The 22,934-nt window shown below is 41.9% G+C and overlaps 1 protein-coding gene across 2 annotated transcripts in view; it reads left to right on the top strand.

The window, feature by feature from the left end:
* The first annotated feature begins 3,366 nt into the window (after positions 1 to 3,366).
* The window catches only part of CUNH10orf67 (chromosome unknown C10orf67 homolog), a 204,254-nt gene continuing 184,686 nt past the window's right edge, over positions 3,367 to 22,934 (top strand). For both annotated transcript variants that reach the window (XM_073676507.1, XM_073676506.1), the window contains exons 1-5: positions 3,367 to 3,524; positions 5,364 to 5,484; positions 6,793 to 6,936; positions 8,602 to 8,676; positions 12,833 to 12,994. In XM_073676507.1, coding sequence (XP_073532608.1) covers positions 3,385 to 3,524; positions 5,364 to 5,484; positions 6,793 to 6,936; positions 8,602 to 8,676; positions 12,833 to 12,994 — 642 coding nt within the window. In that variant the 5' untranslated portion in view covers positions 3,367 to 3,384. The remainder of the gene's footprint in view (positions 3,525 to 5,363; positions 5,485 to 6,792; positions 6,937 to 8,601; positions 8,677 to 12,832; positions 12,995 to 22,934) is intronic.

Genomic DNA, 22,934 nt, shown 5'->3' with positions numbered 1-22,934 from the left:
GATTGAAATGTAATATCAGAATAATGCAACCAATGTGCAAGACATACAACCCAAATCCATAACACGGCTGTGTACGTGGTCCACAATGATGCTCGCACAGCCCCCTGAACATTATATGGATCCAATGACGTTTTCCATCAGTCATTTGAAGCCGTCACTGCCGTGTATTCGTATATTTGATATAATTACTCGGTTACTCGCTCATTCCCGGCAGGCATTTGACCTGTCAAATTTCCAGAATGTCTGGTATGTCTTTCAGATCAGGATGACATTTCACGATTGGAAAATATTCTATTTACAGATCTTAGAGCTTGTGGGATCTGATTCATAAAAAGAAATGTATGATAGTTCCAGGGTGATGATACCATCGCAGAGTTTTAAAGGGGTACTCATTAACTTTCCAGTTATAATAAAATACAAATACATGTTTTGAAAGAGTGACATTTCTTTTAAGGGACTTGTCTCATGAAGACTTATTGAAGCAGGGGTTGGCATTGTTGGTCCCCCACGCCTTGTAATTTCAGAGGCCTTACACAATTCACTCAGCCTAATAATCATGGCACTTCTGATCTCAGTGACTCTGTCTTTTTTTGCAGCAACTTCACAAGCAGGCCTTTCCACTTTCAGGGTCCTGTCATTTTTCTGCAGGCACTTGACTTTTTTACACACATGTCCTGGGTATCCTGGGCTCTTCTTCTTTCCCCTGGGTCCGCTGCCCTCTGTTGTGCTTCACTTCGGGTTTTGCAAGTTGCCTGGCATAGATCAATAACATCATCTCCCTATACCTATTTAGAGCCCATTAAGACACACACCTTTGTCTTGGGATTGAGACTTTAGTCCTATGTTTGGCGTGCTCCCCCATCTGTGCTTATTGTGTTTGTGCTTGCATTCATCCCTGCTGGGTCCCACTTCATCCATTCTACTGCTCCTGAGATTCCTGTGTGTGCCAAGTCCTGGCTGCCCACGTGCCTTCCTGCATCCACGCCCGTGGTCCATGTGCCCAGCAGCCCAACTTCAGGCATAGAGAATCCAATTCACCAGGAGAGCCTAACAGACTTCTTTTTTGCAGGACTCACGTCTTCTACCTTTCCTCTCACACGGTGACGGTCACTTGTCATTCAGAGGCTGGTAGTCTTCCTCACCCCGGACAGTCACAGAAGCAATTACCCCTCAGTGATGTAGGCTGCAGCACTACACCCTATATGATAGATGTGACCATCCCACAGCTACAAGACACAGGGTGTTCAGGATGTAGAGCTCCATCCTGCTACTCGTGCCCTCTGCAGCTGACTCTGAGCGGTGGGGATCAGAGGTATTTAGCGTTTAGAGACTTTCCCACACGCATTGTCTCACCCATTTGCATCACGTGCCAAACTCAGCTGTAATCAGCTCATGGCTCACAACATACGGGCAGTGTACAGAGTCCCCTACGGACTTACCCTACTCACAGTAATACTGTTTGGAGCCATGTGGCCGAGTGCCATCCCTGCACACTTCCTAACCAGTGAATGTTCCTCAAACATCACTCACACATGTCATAAGACTTACAATTAGATCTTTCAAGGATTAATACCAATATACAAAATGCCAACATGGCAGCTACACAATTAAAATGCAAAATATGTCATAGGCTGGGGAGTGGAACGTCCCCCCAAAAAATGCAATTAATTGCTCTCATAAAATGGTTTGGAGGCAGTTCTTGTCAACCCTCTTACCATTTATAGGGTGTAAAGGGACAGAGGTCTAGCTGTGTTGTGGTTATGGTGGCAGTTGTCTTACAACCTATTTGTAGCGGTTTCCTACATTTTATTTGATTTATATAATTTTTTTTATGAAAATTATCAGGGCAGAGCAATATCATTTAGGTCATAAATGTAGTTACATAAGGAAGAAAGGTAGTGTTCAGTGTCAGCCAGGGGTGGACATATCATTGGTGCAGCTGCACAGGTAAGGGGGCCACTACCACCTCCAAAACAGGTGGAATTGTGCATTATGATGCGCTATTGGACTGCAAAAGGCCCATATACTGTGTCCGCCACTGGTGCCAGCCATGCTACCAGTCACAGTGCCACTAATTGCACGGGCTCTGCACACCTTACCAGCTCAGTACATACCTTGGCATTCTCCTATTAAACTTATTGTTCATCATTTAGAGATGAGCGGATCCGTGGAAGTTTGGGTTCTGGTACCCGACCCGAACTTTATTTCAAAGTTCAGTTCGGGTACTAGAACTGTACCTGAACTTGAACCAGAACCCAAACCCTATTGAAAATAATGGAGACCCAAACTTTGGATCTGAAAAAAAAAATCTAGCTCTATCTCTCTCTGCAATGGACTTCCCTCAGAACTCTGAACAATGGGAGAAGTCCTTGTTCAGCATTTAGTACCAGACACTAACTGTCCGGTACTAACTCCGAACTTTTAAGTTCGTGTTCGCTCATCTCTAGTCTTGTATCTTGCCAGCTAGGTATTATGCACAACTGGTTATCCTAGTGATAAAAGTTGCCAGTATAGTATATGGTGTATCTGTTGCTGGAGTCAAAATCCTGTCAACCCCATCAATGGCTTCACATTAAATATAAGAAAACATGCGGCCATTAGCCATCCACGGGTAGCTTGGGTTTCGGCTACACCGACAGACTTTAAAACCGACCCACACTGGCTGTCACTGGAGCTGGAAACCCTGCCCGTCCACATTTGTGCCAGTGACCGCACAGTTTTATATGCTCAGTACCCAGTGTGCCAGGCAAACGTGACCCATGGCTTGTATTAGAGTATATGGATGGCATAGAGAGTGGAAAGTTGTGAAATAGACCACCTGATGGGGGATTCCAAAAGGCTTCTCAAAAAATGCAGTGTGAACATAGCCTGAGGCCGGTTTCACACCTCTGACATTCATGGAGCAAGTACAGATCATGATCTCCTGCCCGACCATAGGTCAGAAGACCCAGCTCAGGTCAGGAGAGCGGCGGCAAGTCCAGAAATCGCCGTCTGTGATCAGACCGTGAAAAATATCGAACATGTGAAACTGGACCAAGAAGTTTCAGGAAAAGTTGTGCACTATCCACTTTGTTTGCCCACACAGCGCATGCATCACCCATCTTTCTCAGGCTCCTGAGAGGCAAATCTGCCATGTTACTGTGTGAGACAGATGGGAGAAAACAGTGGTGGCCATTAGATTTTGAAGAAACAGGTATGAAACAAAATAAAATCCATAGAGTTTAATTCGCTCATTATAAGAAGTAGTGGTTCCAGGTATGTTAATAATGGAGAATGAGGCCATAAAAAGACACACCTGGCACCACTGCCCACATCAAAGATGGCCGGCCACTACAGCTCGGAACCCGGAAGTGACGTTTCTTTACAGAGGCGTGTCTGGTTGTTATGGATACGGACGCCGATCACGCTCTTTGGATAGTGAATGTAAACATGGAGACCCGGGGAAGCTCGGAGACGGCGGCTCTGCCCGGCGCTCAGTACGACGACCTGGCTGTGCAGGCTTATGTCCGCGAGATCGAGTTCAGGTAATGGAGGAGATGTGACTATGGCGTCACATATCAGTGTGCCTGCTAATGTGGTGGACAGACTACAACTCCCAGCATGCATGGCGGTGTCACGTGACGTGGGTTACCTGTTACTAGGCTACAAGCTTCTGCTGGGACGAATTTTTCTGCACAAATTTTATCTTTTTTTTTGGCACATTTCCATATCACTGGTGGAAGAAGAGGATCCCAATGGTGGGATGGCAGCGATGGCCGCCGCCAGGACGCGAGCCTGTGTAAGGGAGTGTTCACACTGCGCTATTTCTGGCTGTCAAAGACATTTGATTTTCAGACACTTCAGGACCCGCTCTTCTTCTCTGGAGCTCTGTAAACCTCATGTGTTTTTTTAGGTCATTTCCTCGACCCTTTATTGGAGATTTTTTTCTACTGTTTTTTTTTTTCTGAGCGATTTTTTTTTTCATTGTGTTTTTGGGCGTCTTTTTTTAACCTATTGAACAATGAAGTGACCGACAGTTTTTTTTTTAAAAAACAAAAACACTAAAAATAAATGCCTGTGTGTGTTTTGTCTTCCCATTGATGCCTATTGTAAAGTACTGAGCAGAACACGCCTGAAGATCGGGCCCCGCTCACCTCATTGTGAGCGCTCAGCAGCTTTTGGAAGAAGAACATATGAACAGAGAGTTGAGTTTACTGACAAATTAATAGGATCCTTCTTTTGAGCATTTTGTCAGCGGTTTCCACGCAAAAAAAAACCCCAGAAAAAGACGCAGTGTGAACACACCCTAACAGTATTGGGTTGGATCATACATCCATGTGTCAGGGTCACAGCGTGACCGAATTTGATCCGGTATTCAGATTGCACTCAGCCATGCAAGTCAATCAGTGCGTCGAAAACATCGGACCGCACTCCATCTTCTCCTCTTTATGTGACTTCAGACTTCTGAATCTTGACAGTGTGTGGTCAGGATTCTCCGGTATTGCCGGTGAGAGCGGGCAGCCACGTTACCACATGTATGCGATTTGCATACTTCCGGCCACATTCCGACTAGACGTGTTCGTCGTCTGTCAGTGGATTTGCATTGAGCGAGGCGCCGCACGTCTAGTCGGAATGTGACCGCATGCATGCAAACCACATACATGGGGGGCACGCCACACGCTGTCAGGATTCAGAGGTCTGTAGTCACATAGAGTGACTGCAGAATTACATCCCAAGCCTGGACAACCCCTTTAACCTCATTTTTTAGGCGGTTTGAACGCTTTCCTTTCCAGATCGCTCAACTTAGCTGGAACGTTGTCTATAAACACCATAAACTGTGTATAGAAATTATCGTGTTATTTATCCTGCACAGTAAGCATCATCGTTATAATGCAGCGAGGTAAAAACATCAGGCGTCTGATATTGATGACTTATCCTATTCTTCTTGATGAGAAGTGGAGCCGTACTGACGTTCCCGGCAGTACTCGCTGCACATTGAGATGAGTCGTGCTGTGCAGCTCTGTGCAATCTTTACATCCGGTTACCGGTGTTCATAGCAGCTGATCGCTGGTGCCGCCGCCGGGTGTTGGGCACCCACTGATCTGATATTGATGACGTACCATGAGGTTAGTTCATCAGTATGGGAAGCCCGGGTTTCCCACTCTCACTTCTCCATCTCACTTGATCCACTTCTGTCTTTGGCTTAATATAATGCATCAAAAATGTTAGTGGTGTTTCCCACAGAACTGTGAGTGCGCCACCACTGTGCTTTTGCTATTTATAATAGACCAAGATGACTTCTACATTTATTTTTCCTTCTGAAATGTTATTTATTTTTAATTTATTTTTTTTCATAAAACTGTACACCATTTACTTTGTTGCAGGCGAGCAATCTCCAATCAACTTCGAGTCGGCCTCTATGAATCTGATCGATCGACACAGACGGACGTGAGCGAAGTGGTTGAGATAAAAGAGTTGACGAGTGTCGTACAATCTCTTACACAGGTCGGATCTCTAAAAAAAAACATACAAAGTTTTATGAAAAGTTTTATAAAAGTTTTTACAACAGAAAGTTTCTTTATATATGGATGACACACAAGAGAATAAATGGTCCTTTTCTCACAGATGTAAAAATTGACACGGATGTGTGAATGTGGCCTTAGATGGAGAGACATGATAGTGCATGACCGCTATCGCTCCATTCACTGTCTATGGGACTAAAGCCACGTTCCCACTTTCAATATTTGGTCAGTATTTTACATCAGTATTTGTAAGCCAAAATCAGGAGTGGAACAATCAGAGGAAAAGTATAATAGAAACACATCACCACTTCTGGATTTATCACCACTCCTGGTTTTAGCTTTCAAATACTGATGTAAAATACTGACCAAATGCTGAATGTGTGAACGTGGCCCAATGGAGATAGCCGATTACAACTCCATCTCTATAGTTCCTCACGCTGCCATTTCTGGTTAATGTATCCCTGAACGAATGGTTAAGGCCCCCTCATCATATAAAAGTCTGCCCATTAGAAGTCACCAGATCCTTCCTATGACAATGCCACCAGTGCTCAACTGAACCCATCGACTTGTTTAGTGGTTTCTGACACACAGCGCTATTTGTTCCATGAAATTTGCCAAAACTAGTAATCTAATTGTAGCCTGTGATTGCAGTGTGAAAAGAGCCTTAGGCTGGCGGATTTTATTACGGAAATGCTATGGATGATGGTAAAAACTCACAGCTAGAGAGAGATTGTGCAGATCGATTTGCAGGACCAATTCCAGCAGCTGGACAGGAGCCCTGAAAACAGCCCCTTACCGGATGGCATCCACGGCTCTTCTTTCGATTAGCCGGGCCTTTGTGTCACTCCACAATGGTGGTGTCATGCCAGGCCAGCTAATCAAATGAAGAGCCGTGAATGCCGTCACAGGACCTCTCTAGCAGCCACAGATTACTGACCTGCTGCTGGATTGGGTCCTTCAAATCGATCTGGACCAACTATACTAACAGCATAATTTATCATTAAATCCGCAGCCCCTATCAATTTCCACTGTGGATTTTTTTCTGGATGAGATTTTATGAAATCGCAATACTGATACTGTACTATATAGCGGCATATCTGACCTACAGACATGTCCGTAGTCTGCTGTATTCCTGAGTCTGATGCTCCCATACTCTTCTTCTAAGGCATTTAACATAAATATCAAAAACAAAGGTCTCGAGACCATTAGCAAATAGTTTTGCATTATGTTTTGCTGAATGTATTTTTGCTTTTTAGCTCCATTTAAAGCTCTCTGCTCCGTCTTATTCTAGTCGCTTGACACTTTGAAGAAAGAGGTCGTTTTGCAAAAAAACGTTCTACAAGCGGAATATAATCAGAAAATCGAGGCTCAAGCACTGGAACTCTACAATCGTATGAATGATACTGTACGGGACCTGGAAATGGTTCACAAAAAGGTAACGCGCATTAGTGTGTAGCATGTATGTGATATGTAAGGGGGTCTCACTGATGAGCCCTCCATAGTACAGTCGTGGCCAAAAGCTTTGAGACTGACACAACTTTTGGTTTTCACACAGTCTGCTGCGTCAGTGTTTTTAGATGTTGTAGTCGGATGTTTCTACGGTTACTGCAGTACAATTATCAGTATTTCATACATTTTTACACTTATTAACAAAAATATCACGTTTATGAAAAGGCTCAATATTTAGTGTTGATAACCCTGATTTTTCAAGACTTCTGCAATTTGCACTGACATGCTGGATATCAGCTTCTGGGGCGAAATGTTGAAGACCATGTCAGAAGGCATAACAAAGTCACTTGGTGAAGAAAGTGTTGACAATTTGTGTCCATGGCCCGAATCCTATTGGGAACCTATGGTCAATCCTGAGAAAAGTGGGTGGACAATCAAAAACATAGGAAGGGTCGATGCGGATGGCCGTATATTCTCTCATCCGAGAGAATTGGGACGATTATCCAAATTATGCTGTAATCAGAGTATGAGCATATTGTGATCTGAGTTTTTCGGATGAGAGAATCAGAGCACACCGAGGAGAAGATGGAGAAGAAAATTTCTCCATCTTCTCCATTGTGTCAGTGCGTGGAAATCCGACTGCACTGAGATGTCATTATGTAAAGGATATCCGGCACTCATGCCGAATATCCTTTATATAATCTTTATACGGAACCTTTATTCGTGCACCTACCCAGAGTGCCATATATCCATATAACTGCACTCAGATGTCATCAGAGTGCAGTCCGATGGTTTCCACACACCTATTGACTTCTAATGCGATCCGAATATCAGATGCAAATCGAGCATGATCCAATTTTTTGTTCTTCAGACAGACTCTGTCCAAGGAAAAAATTGGGCATGTGCTTAGCCCGATAGACTAACATTGGTCTGGGTGCAATCTGATGTTTTGTCGGATTGGTTCGGACTGATAATACGGTCCAAATTGTGATAAGCTCCCATCACTGATTAGACAAGAATAGGCCGTCATCAGTCCGGATTTGGCCCAGAAGCTGATATCCAGCTACCGGGGAGAAAGGCAGAAGTCTGGAAAAATAAGGGTCAACACTGTAAATATTTGCATAAATGTGATGAATTTATAAATAAAAGCTTAAAAACTTCTGAAATGCTGATAATTGTACTGCAGTAACCGTAGAAACTTCTGTCTAAAAGATCTAAAAACACTGAAAATCAAAATTTGTAGAGTATGAGAGCAGAAGACGAAGCAAAGGTCACCTACATTGCACCTGACATTACTCTATACGTCATATCTATAATAATGGGCATTGGAGGGTCAGCATCTGCCTCTTACAGGACTATTTTATTCTTCATAAACAAGAGCACCTTACCACGGCTGGGAGTGTGAGCTGTGACCTAGAGCTCTTTTTAATAAATTACATACAGCTAAAAAATATTTGCATTTTCCGCAGACCGAACCCGCCCGGGGACTTATTGTCACATATTATGTATGTATTATTTATTCCATATTCCACATCTGTATTCTGCACTCATCAGGTTACCCGGTGAAATCTTCTCTTTGGTTATCTATATAGGATGCTGATATTCGCTCTCCTTTTGACTGTAAGACCTTTTTTTTCCATCTGATTTGCAGAAAGTCTCCACGCTCAGGAGAAGCTTTCAGCAGCAGCTGATCGACGCCCTCGCTGTAATAAGATCCAAGTATGAGGTGAGTGCGGCACCACGGAGGTCGGGGGTTCTAGCCCCATCGCAGGTTTGCTAAATCTACATTTTTTTTTATGAGTGACATATTTTATAGTGTTTTGCATAATGTCCTTTTAGGAGATTTTTTATTTTTTTTTTGAATTTTACAAAATTGACCCTAAGTTATAAAATAAAGAAATAACAATTATGAGCAATTTTTAACGCCCCATGGAAAAAAAATCCTGACCCTCTAATTTCCCTGGAATAATTGATCATCAATTGCTGTAGTAATTACAATCCACAATGTCCATAGTCAAGAGATAAATGTCTAACCTTATTGTGAACAATGTCATTGTGCTTGCCATTACTACCTTTTAAGGTATGACCCAATTTTACCTAAAGAATTAAGGTATGACTCAATTTTGCTACTTTTACTGTAAAGAATCCTTTCCAGTAGTGATGTCAAAATCACTCAGTTCTACTACTTTTACTGTAAAGAATCCTTTCCAATAGTGATGTCAAAATCATTAAGTTCTACTACTTTTACTGTAAAGAGTCGTTTCCAATACTGATGTCAGCATCACTCAGTTCTACTACTTTTCCTGTAAAGAATCCTTTCCAATATTGATGTCAAAATCACTCAGTTCTACTACTTTTACCGTAAAGAGACCTTTCCAATACTGATGTCAGAATCACTCATTTCTACTACTTTTGCTGTAAAGAATCCTTTCGAATACTGATGTCAGAATCACTTTGTTCTACTACTTTTACCGTAAAGAATCCTTTCCAATACTGATGTCAGAATCACTCAGTTCTACTACTTTTACTGTAAAGAGTCCTTTCCAATACTGATGTCAGCATCACTCAGTTCTACTACTTTTCCTGTAAAGAATCCTTTCCAATATTGATGTCAAAATCACTCAGTTCTACTACTTTTACCGTAAAGAGACCTTTCCAATACTGATGTCAGAATCACTCATTTCTACTACTTTTGCTGTAAAGAATCCTTTCCAATACTGATGTCAAAATCACTCAGTTCTACTACTTTTACCGTAAAGAGTCCTTTCCAATACTGATGTCAAAATCACTCAGTTCTACTACTTTTACCGTAAAGAGTCCTTTCCCATACTGATGTCAGAATCACTCAGTTATACTACTTTTACCGTAAAGAATCCTTTCGAGTACAGATGTCAGAATCACTCAGTTCTACTACTTTTACTGTAAAGAATCCTTTCCAATACTGATGTCAGAATCACTCGGTTCTACTACTTTTACCGTAAGGAGTCCTTTCCAATACTGATGTCAAAATCACTCGGTTCTACTAGTTTTACCGTAAAGAATCCTTTCCAATACTGATGTCAGAATCACTCAGTTCTACTACTTTTACTGTAAAGAATCCTTTCCAATACTGATGTCAGAATCACTCAGTTCTACTACTTTTACTGTAAAGAATCCTTTCCTATACTGATGTCAAAATCACTCGGTTCTACTAGTTTTACCGTAAAAAATCCTTTCCAATACTGATGTCAGAATCACTCAGTTCTACTACTTTTACTGTAAAGAATCCTTTCCAATACTGATGTCAGAATCACTCAGTTCTACTACTTTTACCTTAAAGAATCCTTTCCAATACTGATGTCAGAATCACTCAGTTCTACTACTTTTACTGTAAATCAACAGGTGGATATGGCAGAAGAAAGGTGCTACTCACTGAGGAAGCGGACAGGACGTCCGTGAAAGGCGTATGAATGTAGTTTATTAATAATAAAAAATATTTCCATTAACCCTTTGATCACCGGATCATCTTTTCATACGGAGGAGCGCGGATATCTATGCACCTTTCTTCTGCCATATCCACCTGTTGATGGACCTTGGAACCCTGATTCGGGCTGGTGTTGTCTGCAGCTCTCTACACAAGCGCCTACACATGTTGTGCATTAACACAACTCTACGAGGTGAGCAACTTATCTGCATATATTATTATTTGTCATTTGGTAACGGCACCATCTGCGCCCCTTTCTTTATTTCTTTTTCCATACTTTTACTGTAAAGAATCCTTTCCAATACTGATGTCAGAATCACTGTTTCTCCATACGGAAAGAATGTACCCCGGTCATTTGCGCAATTCTGGGAATAAGTAAACCATGAGACTTCTATATACGTGTGTGTATACATGCAGTATGATAATGTCTTGGGCTGCATGCCTGGGACCAGGTCTTTGGTTTTTCTGACCGTATGCATGCCTCTGCCTGTATAAAAAAATGTATGGCGCTTTATGGTGTCTTCATCCCACGGGGAACTCCACCGATGTTTTGGCGTTCAATATTAAAGTTTCAGAAATCTCCTTTAACCCTCTAACAACCACCAATTGCCATTGAGGAGTCTTCTGATGTTCTACCAAGAGAGTTCGGGATCCTCCCGTCTGAGTGTCTCTCAGTCGTCTGCGCTCCTCGTCCTGCAGATTTCGGGTCTATATCCTGGAGTGGTGCCAGAGTTTGGCATCTGGGCGTGTGATCAGAGTGACCCATCACATGCATGAATGGGGCTCTTTGATGATGGGAGACATGATAAATGCTTCTGCTTTTTCTATTTGTATGATTTTAGTCGTTCTTTTGATATTTAAGCTGTAAAGGAAAAGGAATGGAAGTTGTGAGCTCGGGAGGCAAAGCTGAGGTTCAGCATCCGGACGCACACACACAGATCATCGCCACCCTCTGTGCTCCCATACGTGAGGCAAACGCTGCACATTCATGACTCATCTGACAGCGCTCTCCTGTCATTAAAGGAGTTTTCCATTTTCAGAAAACCCCTGTTCCCAGGTGCAGGTTGTTGTTAAAAAAAAGAACCCCCTCCCTGGGTCCACCTTCATGTTTCCACCGCTGCTCCTGTTATTTGCTAATGTGTACAGCGCTGACATCACGTCAACACCGCTGCTGCCAATCAGTGATCTTACTGAATGGCTGAAGAGCTGTCCATTTGACGTCAACGCTGCAGACAATAGCAGACACTGGGAGCAGCGCTGGAGACATGAAGAGTGGGAGTGTCTGCTCCAATGCGAGAGAATCGCCGGTCTTGATGAATCGCCTCCATTCAGTCTATCAGAAAATGTTTAAATTGAGTCTTTATGTTAAATATATTTTTTAAAAAAATTTGAGAATGTTTTTTTTTTTTTTTTTTTATATATCACTGTCTTTTAAAAAAAAAAAATAAAAAAAAAATAAGGCTCTTGCAATTTTGACAATGGCCACTATGCCTGATACTAGGCTCAAAGGGAAGGATGAGCCTAGTATCAGGCATAGTGGCCATTGTCAAAATTGCAAGAGCCTTATTTTTTTTTTATTTTATTTTTTAAAAGACAGTGATATATAAAAAAAAAACCTATCAAATTTTTTAAAAATATATATTAACATAATATACAGAAGACTTTCCAGCAGTCTCATTATTATCACAGACAGGATTACAATGGCAGATAAGAGCTTCATAAACATTAGGTAAAAGGATCAGTCATTCACAATAGGTGGCGATCACCTCCAACTTCCCACCACAGTGATCTTTCACCCAATAAGACCATGCCTAGGAAATACGAAATAGGGTCTCGGCCGGTTTATTGCTGAAAGGAACAGGAAGCCTGCTAAAATTAAAGGGGTATTCCCATCTCCATGATCCTAACCCAATATGTAGTAGGTGTAATAATATTAGCAAATACCTCCAATACCTAAGGTACTACAATGCCCTGCACATGAGGAAAGAGACATAGCGAATCAGAAGAACTATACTACATTTCTAATTGGAGGTATTTGCTAATATTATTAGGGATAGGATCTTGGAGATGACAATACACTTGTAAGTGAGTATAAAAGTCATATGGGGAAATTAATCAAAGGTTTTATTTATCCAAGTTGTTGAAAAGTATCAAGGTCAATTTGTTGTAATTAATTCTAATTAATGCCTGGAATTTATAGAAAGGATCAATGCGCGTTTATAGCAGGTGCAAATTTCAATTTCTGGCCAAGATGCACCACATTTATTGAACTATGTGCAGATTTTAATACATTGGTGCATCTTACTCCACCTTTATTTTCTTTGGAGATTTTGATATGTCCTCCCTCCATAGAGTTTTTGATATTTTCTTGCTACATTATTTGTCACATTCACTGTGTTTTTACTTTTTTTTTTAACAGAATCATTACAATGCGAACTCCGACTTACTGAAAAGCGTCGACTCTCACGCCGATTCTGCAAAAATCCAAGAATTACGAAGAAAGATCATTGAGAAAGACCTGGTAATCCAATCACTGGAGGCGCAGATATCAGAAATCGTAGAAAATGAGCCACCGAAACAGGTAAGGAAGACCGAGCCCTGACTTGTGACAACGCGATTAATGATGGAGGAATCACTAATATTACGTCAGTTAATTGTATCATCATGTATCCCTTCATTAACGCCATCAGTCACAGTGGATGAGGTCACCTAATGGAAATAAGTCAGGAAGACGTAAAGGGAATCTGTGGGCAGTATAAAATAGGGTCACTAACCGGGCTCCTTGATATTATCGCTGTTTTATCTGCTAGTCCTCCCACACTATGGATTGATAGCTCTTTGCCTACACTGTGCATAGGCAGAAAGCTGCCATTTAATGGTAGGGGGGGTGGTGCTATCGCCAGAACTCATGAAAATCAAGGACTACGTAAGGGTATGTGCACACTACATATTTTTCAGGCTGGTCCGCTCCTTATCCCACTGGAAAAAGCGAAGCCCTTGGTAAACATTACAAATAATGAACATATGCGCATCAATGTAAAAACGACTTGCTGTGCACATGTTCAATCGTTTGTAACCTCTTTTAACCGTATCAGGCTTTAATAGCTGTGAAGCGGTTTAAAGAAGTGACCCGTCCATTCTTCATGATGAGGAATCTGCTTACTATGTTATACATATAAATTTAAAGAAAAAATGCCGGCTACAAATCAGACACCAAAAAAATGCTTCACGAAAAACAGCGTCAGCATTTCCCCCGAAAGTCTCTTTTGCTTGAAAAATTCATCAGTTAAGCCAGCATCTAAAAGACATCATGTGCACTCACCCTAACAGGAGCTCATCACTGAGGACTGGCATCTAAAAGACGTTATGTGCACTCACCCTAACAGGAGCTCATTACTGAGGACTGGCATCTAAAAGACATTATGTGCACTCACCCTAACAGGAGCTCATCATTAAGGACTGGCATCTAAAAGACGTTAGGGTGACAGCACATGACGTCTTTTAGATGCCAGTCCTCAGTTAGTGCACATGACCGGAGCTCATCACTGAGGACTGGCATCTAAAAGACGTCATGTGCACTCACCCTAACAGGAGCTCATCACTGAAAGGACTAGCAGGGCTGCAGCATATAAAATAGTGTTGTATCAAAACTACAGCAAGCAGCCCAACATGTGACACCCTGTTGAAATCAGAACCTCTGCCCCTACATCATGCTATTCTCAGATCAGGCAGCAAAAACATGGCTACAAATTTTCTTTAAGAATCACAATGTCTGGTTGTAAATATTGTACCTAGTAAAGTTGTTGCATTTTCACTACTTGCCTTGGGAAGTAGCAGCATTATTTCAATGGGAACTGTCAACAAACTTTGGCTAAATCAACAAAAGAATTTAAGAAACGTTGTGGTATATCATAGATATCTGCTTATTTCTCCACTTATGAGCCACTCCCTCCCTGCTGCCTCCTGAATTTATCATCCACTCAGCTCAAGTCTGTCTTGCTCTGGACAGGACTGACCATCAACACAGTGAGGTGTCATGTTACACATCCTATTATACTCTATGGAGGGGGAGGAGGAGTGAGGAGCAGAGCGAGAAACAAGTAGAAGGAGACACAGGAAGATCATGCTGAACTTTCTAAAATAGTGTTTTAAGATATTGCCGAGCTTATCATAAAGGGGTTGTCACAGCACACACAGTGCGCACTATCATGATTCTAGGGGAGCGGGCAGTCACGTGACCGCAAGAATATGATTTCCATATGATTTGCACACTTCCGGACACATTCCGACTAGACGTGTCTGGCCACGCTCAGTTCACTTGTATTGAGCAAGGCCGTTCACTTCTAGTCTGCATGTGACCACATGTAAGCAAACCACATACTTGCGATCTCGCGCGCTGTGAGGATTCGCATGTGCAGCCACATAGACTGACTGCAGACTGGAGCCCCAAGCTTGGACAACCCCTTTAACACATATAACAGCACTGGGATCTTATGTCACAAAAAAAGTCTAATTTGACACAAAATCTTTTTAACTTAAAGGGAAAAAAATACAACTGAATAAAATGTGTGTAATAAACATGCTTTTCTTTTTTAAATGCAAACGCATTTATGCAATATACATGTACATTTTCAAAAAACACATTCATTTTCATACCTGTTTTTTCAGATACTTTTTTTTGTCTCCCTGCATTTTAAAAAGCAACTTGGATAAAAAAGAAGCTTGAAAGTCCCCATCACCGTGTGATTTCTATTATTCTCTGTGTGGGGAAAAACACATACAGTTTTGTGATTATGTCCATGTACAAGGTTTTCCCCATAGGTAAATAAAAGTAAATAGAAGTATGACGGTGAAAGCGATCTACATGGACTGGTACAGAACAGAGTCATGGGAAGCCTGACAATAGTCATCTCCTGTACAATAGCTCCCTCTAGTGGGAGGCTTCAGAATACATCTAATTAGGAGTTGATCGTTGGGGTCATACAGTCTGCAGCTCTGCTATGTGCAGGTCATTTAATACAATTACACTACAGATCAAGCGACTGGTTAGAGAATCCTACAATGATCATCTGCTAATATTGCACATTTGAGCTTGCAACTTTTGTAAACTTCATGAAGCACCAGGAGGCCTTATCCTGCTGGCAATTTAATTTTAAGCAGATATTAACAATTAACAAGTAAAAAGATATACGTTTTCTGATCTTTTCCTACTATAAGCAATGTGACTGAGTGCAGGAGCTAGAGCTATGTTTTACCCTATTTTTCCTCATTCATGATTAAAACTTTTAAGCCTTCAAAAACTAAAGGCTCATATTTAGAAAATCATTACCACTCATTATTCTGTAAAGATAGCAAATTGCCCTTGTAAAATTTTGTGAAGTAGTGTATTTTTTGACCGTATACAATATAGCGTGCCTGGATGAGTTCAACGTGGATCTGGATGAGTTCTGTGTGGCACCCAGGGAGGTTTGTGGGGCTTCTGATGAGATCTTTGTGAATGTGGATGAGTCTTGTGTGGCTCACAGTGACTTCAGTTGTGCTCCTGATGAGATCTGAGTGGCTCCTGATGAGATCCGAGTGACTCCTGGTGAGATCCGAGTGACTCCTGGTGAGATCTGAATGAATCCCGATGACATCCGAGTGACTCCTGGTGAGATCTGAATGAATCCCGATGACATCTGAGTGACTCCTGATGAGATCTGAATGAATCCCGATGACATCCGAGTGACTCCTGGTGAGATCTGAATGAATCCCGATGACATCTGAGTGACTCCTGATGAGATCTGAGTGGCTCCTGATGAGATCCGAGTGACTCCTGGTGAGATCTGAATGAATCCCGATGACATCCGAGTGACTCCTGGTGAGATCTGAATGAATCCCGATGACATCTGAGTGACTCCTGATGAGATCTGAATGAATCCCGATGACATCCGAGTGACTCCTGGTGAGATCTGAATGAATCCCGATGACATCCGAGTGACTCCTGGTGAGATCTGAATGAATCCCGATGACATCCGAGTGACTCCTGGTGAGATCTGAATGAATCCCGATGACATCTGAGTGACTCCCTAAGAGACCCGAGTGGCTGATGATGAGATCTTTGTGACTGGGGATGGGCGTTGTGTGGCTCCCAGTGACTTCAGTGGTGTTATCAATGACATCCGAGTGGCCGACAATGAGATCCGATGGGCTCCCGATGAGTATAATGTATATATGGGTGTGTGCATGAGGTCTTACATTCTGAATCTGGGGAAAGCTGGGTTACAGTTACATCAGCTCTTCTTATCCATTCACCCATCTTCTGTTAGACCCTGTTCACTTCATGTTTGGTACCTTTAGTCTCAGGTATAAGACCTCCCAATGGCTGCCTCCTTTTGAAGGAGTGTGTCCCACTGGCGTACACCCAAATATGTTGCGTATAGGACCCCTACACACCAGCTTTGCACAGTACAGAGAACCTATGGCACCCATCCATTACTATAAAGCAGGGACATCTATATTATGGATGCAGCTTCATCTCCATCCATTTCATATAAAACCTGCATTGTGGCATCATGTGGGGCTTCATATATCTATATAGAGGGTCCTGACATAGCTGATGGCATCAGATTATTGTGCAGCACAGCCCCGTCCTTGCTCCGCACTGCTCACAATCTAATCTAGACCGCCGCTTCTCCAGAATCCAGTGCTGTGAACAGATGGCATAGAGAATACTATAACAAAACCTGAAAATTAAAGTGTAACAGACGACTGTAGCTACAGAGGAGCGGCTCTTTGTTCATCTTGCTAATGAGCATCTTCATAAAGGCTGGAGACTGAATAGTTAATTACATGCTGTTCCCTGCTATGACAGATGATGGCGCAAGAGCAGCACTTACTCAATGGCTGTCTTCATACTAAATCAGATTGTTCCCTACAGCGGTACCAAATACAGGGGTGTCCTACAGAGAATACCGTCTGCATTCAAAACATCTTACATGCAATTTGGAGTCATTAACCACTGGGGTTAAATGAGGGGAGGGGGCAAATTAAAGATTAAAAAAAATTAAAGGTTTTACAACTTTCTATTGTGCCTTTAAATAATATCAAGACCTCTACTTGCTGTCAATGAATGGGAATATGCTTGTGAGCATCCAGAGGCTGAAACCTCTACAGACCTAAGTTCACACTTACGGAGCTGCAGCTTTACACTCCGCGCACGGTGCTGTAAATGTGCGACGCTGGTATGGCGGGGGGCTCAGGAACATTACCAGTACCATTCTATACAGATACATAAAGAACTAGAAAAGTAGTACGCAAAGACAAATTGGGATCACCTAATGATTTTTTTTATTAACTACATATAAACACTTACAAACAATTAAAAACATTTAAAACCAGAGGGTTACAATTCTCATAAAGGTATGCAAAATACTGCTCCACAATATATTCATAGGGACTGTAACTGAATAGAGTGCTACAATGATGTGCAAATAAATATCTAGCAACTCAACAATAATATTACTGCAAGCAAACAGTTAGGCTATGTTCACACATCTTGATTTTTTCAGCGTTTTTTGATGAGTTTTTTTTATGCAAATTTGCAGCTGCGGTTTACAGTACCAGCAAAGTCTATGAGATTCCAGAAATCATCATCATGTTTTTTTTTATCAGGATTTTGTGCTTTGCATTTTTTTTTTTTTTGCAAAATAGAGCATTTCACTTCTTTCAGCGTTTTTTCATTGGCTGAGCTAGGTGTGCCATTGAACAATAGCTGTGGCCCAGGGAGGTGTGAAATTGAACAATGCCTGTGCAACTGAATGGCTGACCATAGTGTGAAAGTTAACAGTGACATACAAACTCAATGCACTGCCAGTGTCTTAGGTAAACTATTCCTGAACAATTCACCTCCCCCACTGTTACATTTGAAATTCTGGTTAATATGGTTTGACATACAGTACAGACCAAAAGTTTGGACACACATTCTCATTGAAAGATTTTTCTGTATTTTCATGACTTTGAAAATTGTACATTCACATTGAAGGCATCAAAACTATGAATTAACACATGTGAAATTATATACTTAACAAAAAAGTGTTAAACAACTGAAAATATGTCTTATATTCTAGGTTCTTCAAAGTAGCCACCTTTTGCTTTGATGACTGCTTTGCGCACTCTTGGCATTCTCTTGATGAGCTTCAAGAGGTAGTCACCGGAAATGGTCTTCCAACAATCTTGAAGGAGTTCCCAGAGATGCTTAGCACTTGTTGGCCCTTTTGCCTTCACTCTGCGGTCCAGCTCACCCCAAACCATCTCGATTGGGTTCAGGTCTGGTGACTGTGGAGGCCAGGTCATCTGGCATAGCACCCCATCACTCTCCTTCTTGGTCAAATAGCCCTTACACAGCCTGGAGGTGTGTTTGGGGTCATTGTCCTGTTGAAAAATAAATGATGGTCCAACTAAACGCAAACCGGATGGAATAGCATGCCGCTGCAAGATGCTGTGGTAGCCATGCTGGTTCAGTATGCCTTCAATTTTGAATAAATCCCCAACAGTGTCACCAGCAAAGCACCCCCACACCATCACACCTCCTCCTCCATGCTTCACGATGGGAACCAGGCATGTAGAGTCCATCCGTTCACCTTTTCTGCGTCGCACAAAGACACGATGGTTGGAACCAAAGATCTCAAATTTGGACTCATCAGACCAAAGCAGATTTCCACTGGTCTAATGTCCATTCCTTGTGTTCTTTAGCCCAAACAAGTCTCTTCTGCTTGTTGCCTGTCCTTAGCAGTGGTTTCCTAGCAGCTATTTTACCATGAAGGCCTGCTGCACAAAGTCTCCTCTTAACAGTTGTTATAGAGATGTGTCTGCTGCTAGAACTCTGTGTGGCATTGACCTGGTCTCTAATCTGAGCTGCTGTTAACCTGCGATTTCTGAGGCTGGTGACTCGGATAAACTTATCCTCAGAAGCAGAGGTGACTCTTGGTCTTTGTTTCTTGGGGCGGTCCTCATGTGAGACAATTTCTTTTTAGCGCTTGATGGTTTTTGCAACTGCACTTGAGGACACTTTCAAAGTTTGCCCAATTTTTCGGACTGACTGACCTTCATTTTTTAAAGTAATGATGGCCACTCGTTTTTCTTTACTTAGCTGCTTTTTTCTTGCCATAATACAAATTCTAACAGTCTATTCAGTAGGACTATCAGCTGTGTATCCACCAGACTTCTGCACAACACAACTGATGGTCCCAACCCCATTTATAAGGCAAGAAATCCCACTTATTAAACCTGACAGGGCACACCTGTGAAGTGAAAACCATTTCCGGTGACTACCTCTTGAAGCTCATCAAGAGAATGCCAAGAGTGTGCAAAGCAGTCATCAAAGCAAAAGGTGGCTACTTTGAAGAACCTAGAATATAAGACATATTTTCAGTTGTTTCACACTTTTTTGCTAAGTATATAATTCCACATGTGTTAATTCATAGTTTTGATGCCTTCAGTGTGAATGTACAATTTTCAAAGTCATGAAAATACAGAAAAATCTTTAAATGAGAAGGTGTGTCCAAACTTTTGGTCTGTACTGTATGTCTTGCATTGGTGACCTGTGTTCATGCTTCTGTGGTGGAAGCAAAATTCAACTTTGGGATTCTGAAAATGCACTGAAAACTCACCAAAAAAGCACCAAAACCTGCCTTTTTGATGCTGCTTCTTTCCTGCCAATAGATCAGATTTTTCTGCAGAAAAAAGGCTGAAAAAACACAATGTCTGAACATAGCCTTATTGAATAAGCCCAAGAAAAAAGTGATAATAAGTATTTTTTCTTACATTAAGGCTGTGTTCACACGATGCGTATTTCATGCGTTTCCGCGGCGTTTTTGCAGTTGCGTAAACGCCGCGGAAACGCATGAAAAACGCATGGTAGAAGGGCAGCAATGTTCCCCAATGGAAATCCGCATGTGCTGTGCCCATGATGCGGATTTTTCCGCAGCGTTAACGCTGCGGTCAAAAATCCGCAGCATGTCAATTAATTTTGCGGAAACGCGGCGATTTCGCCGCCATTGACTTGCATTAGAACGCGCCAATTCCGCAAGACAGCATTTGTACTTGCGTAATTGGTGCGTTCTAATGTGCGGATGGTACCCGGGTGTGGAGGAGAGGAGAGTCTCATCCACACCCAGGTACCATTAAAAAAGCTGTAAAAAGAAGAATAAAATAAAAAATAAATGTATTCTTACCTTCTGTCGGCCCGCGCAGCGCTCCCGCTTGGTTCCCGGCACTTGCAGTGAGTTGTAGGACCTGCGGTGACGTCAGAGTCATGTGACGGGTCACGTGACGCTGACGTCGGCAGGTCTTTCAATTCAAAGTTGCCGGCAGCCGGGAGAACGGAGTGAGCAGGACAGCGCGGGCCATCAGAGGTAAGTATATACACTCTCTCGGTTCACACTGTATAAATCCATGCTGTTTGCATGGATTTATATAGTGTGACCTAGTTATCAAGCACTTTCCAGGTGATGCTAAAATCGCCTGGAAAGCGCTTGTCAATCTGCATGCGGAAACGCATGTGAATCTGCATGTGGATCCGCATGTATTCTGCAGGAAAAACGCATGCACAATCTGCATGCGTTTTTTCTGCCAGGGAGATGCAGAAATGATGCAGAAATTTTCTGCTTCATTTCTGCATCGTGTGCACATACCCTAACACACCTTGGTCTTTTTTATCAGCTTTAGAGACTAAAATAAGTCAGCACGTATCGCCACCTGCCTATTGGCTTCCTCAGGGTTAGAATCAATCAATTTTACCCCTGAGGAAGCCATTAGGCTGGTGGCGATACACGCGGGGCTCTCCTTCATCTTTATTTTTGCTCCATCCAATAGGACTGCACTGCGACCTCTGTTCATTTGATTAAGGTTTTTATATTAGAAGACAGGTCTGTTGTCTGTGTAGTATATATATTTCTTTATGGATATTATCATCCATTGAGCATAAGTTGTTTGCCCTGACTTATTTTAGTCTCTGAATCTGATACATTAACACACCTTGATCTTTTTTAAGAAGAAATATCTATTATCACTTTTTTCTTGGGCTCATTCAATAACTGTTCGCTCGCAGTAATATTATTGTTGAGTTGCTAGATATTTATCTGCCCATCATTGTAGCTCTCTATTCATTTACAGTCCCTATGCATATATTGTGGCGCCGATGAGGAAAGGTGATCCTACTATTTTGCATACCTTTATGAGAATTGTAACCCTCTGGTTTTAAATGTTTTTAATTGTTTGTAAGTGTTTATATGTAGTTAATAAAAAAAATCATTAGGTGATCCCAATTTGTCTTTGCGTACTACTTTTCTAGTTCTTTATGTATCTGTATAGAATGGTACTGGTAATGTTCCTGAGCCCCCCGCCATACCAGCGTCGCACATTTACAGCACCGTGCGCGGAGTGTTCATTAGGTGATCCCAATTTGTCTTTGTGTACTACTTTTCTACTTTTTTATGTATTAATTCATGGTATGCTTTTCGGCAGATGCCATATGCATTTTGCGGTGCCCTTACCTACTTTTTCATTAAAATTCTATACAAATCCAGTAATTGCCAGGATTTGGCATAACTCCGATCCTGCCATTGAAACCCCTAAGATCCAGCAGTCATTAGTTAATACAGCAATGCCATGAAATCCGGGGGCTGTATGAATGCCCCTAGGTTTGCCATCCATGTACTCCTGCCATAGTTGGTGCCTAATAGGATGCCAGTTTTAGTTACACTTTTTTGCACAGTACCTTGCAATACAGTGTGTATAACTCATGGGTCAGTCCCCTAGTGGGACTTAAAAAAAAAAAAAAACCTTTAAGGGAATCTGTGAGCACCTTTCTGCTTATGAACTAGTAGTAGTGCCAGGTAGGGTCTTTAGCTGTGTAGACAGTTGAGAAAAGCAAGAAATCACTAATTTTGCTAATAAAAATTGCAAGTGTTCAGTGGGTGGTCCCAAGCCAAATAAGTGCTCGGGCTCCCCTCTGTAAAACTGACCTGCACTGCCCACTTTGTCTTGATTGATTGCTTCAGCTGTTGTGCATGTACTGAGTGATCTCAGGCATGTTCACTCCCTGCCCAGGGCAAGATACCAAGACTATTAGGGCTAAATACAGTTTCATAGTTATAAGGTTGAAGGTAGACTTAAATGAGAATTCCCATCTCCAAGATCTTATCCCAATATGTAGTAGGTATAATAATATTACCAAATACCTCCAATTAGAAATGTAGTATAGCAGTCTGGTAACCTATGTCGCTTACCCTATGTGCAGGGCATTGCAGTAACTTATGTATCCATGGTTACGACCACAGCTAACTAACGGTCACTATATAAGTGGTCGTAATCATGGATATCTAAGCTACTGCAATGCTGTTCACATAGGTTTAAGCGACAGTTAATCAGAAGAAATATACTACATTTCTAATTGGAAGTATTTGCGAATATTATTATTATTACACCTACTACATATTGGGATAGGATCTTGGAGATGGGAATACCCCTTTAAGTCTATC

Source organism: Phyllobates terribilis, unplaced genomic scaffold, assembly GCF_046119375.1.
Source record: "Phyllobates terribilis strain yellow unplaced genomic scaffold, ASM4611937v1 Scaffold_4__5_contigs__length_816908805, whole genome shotgun sequence".
Lineage (NCBI taxonomy): Eukaryota > Metazoa > Chordata > Amphibia > Anura > Dendrobatidae > Phyllobates > Phyllobates terribilis.
The sequence above is the reverse complement of the archived record's forward strand: the minus strand, read 5'-3'. Positions and strand labels throughout refer to the sequence as shown.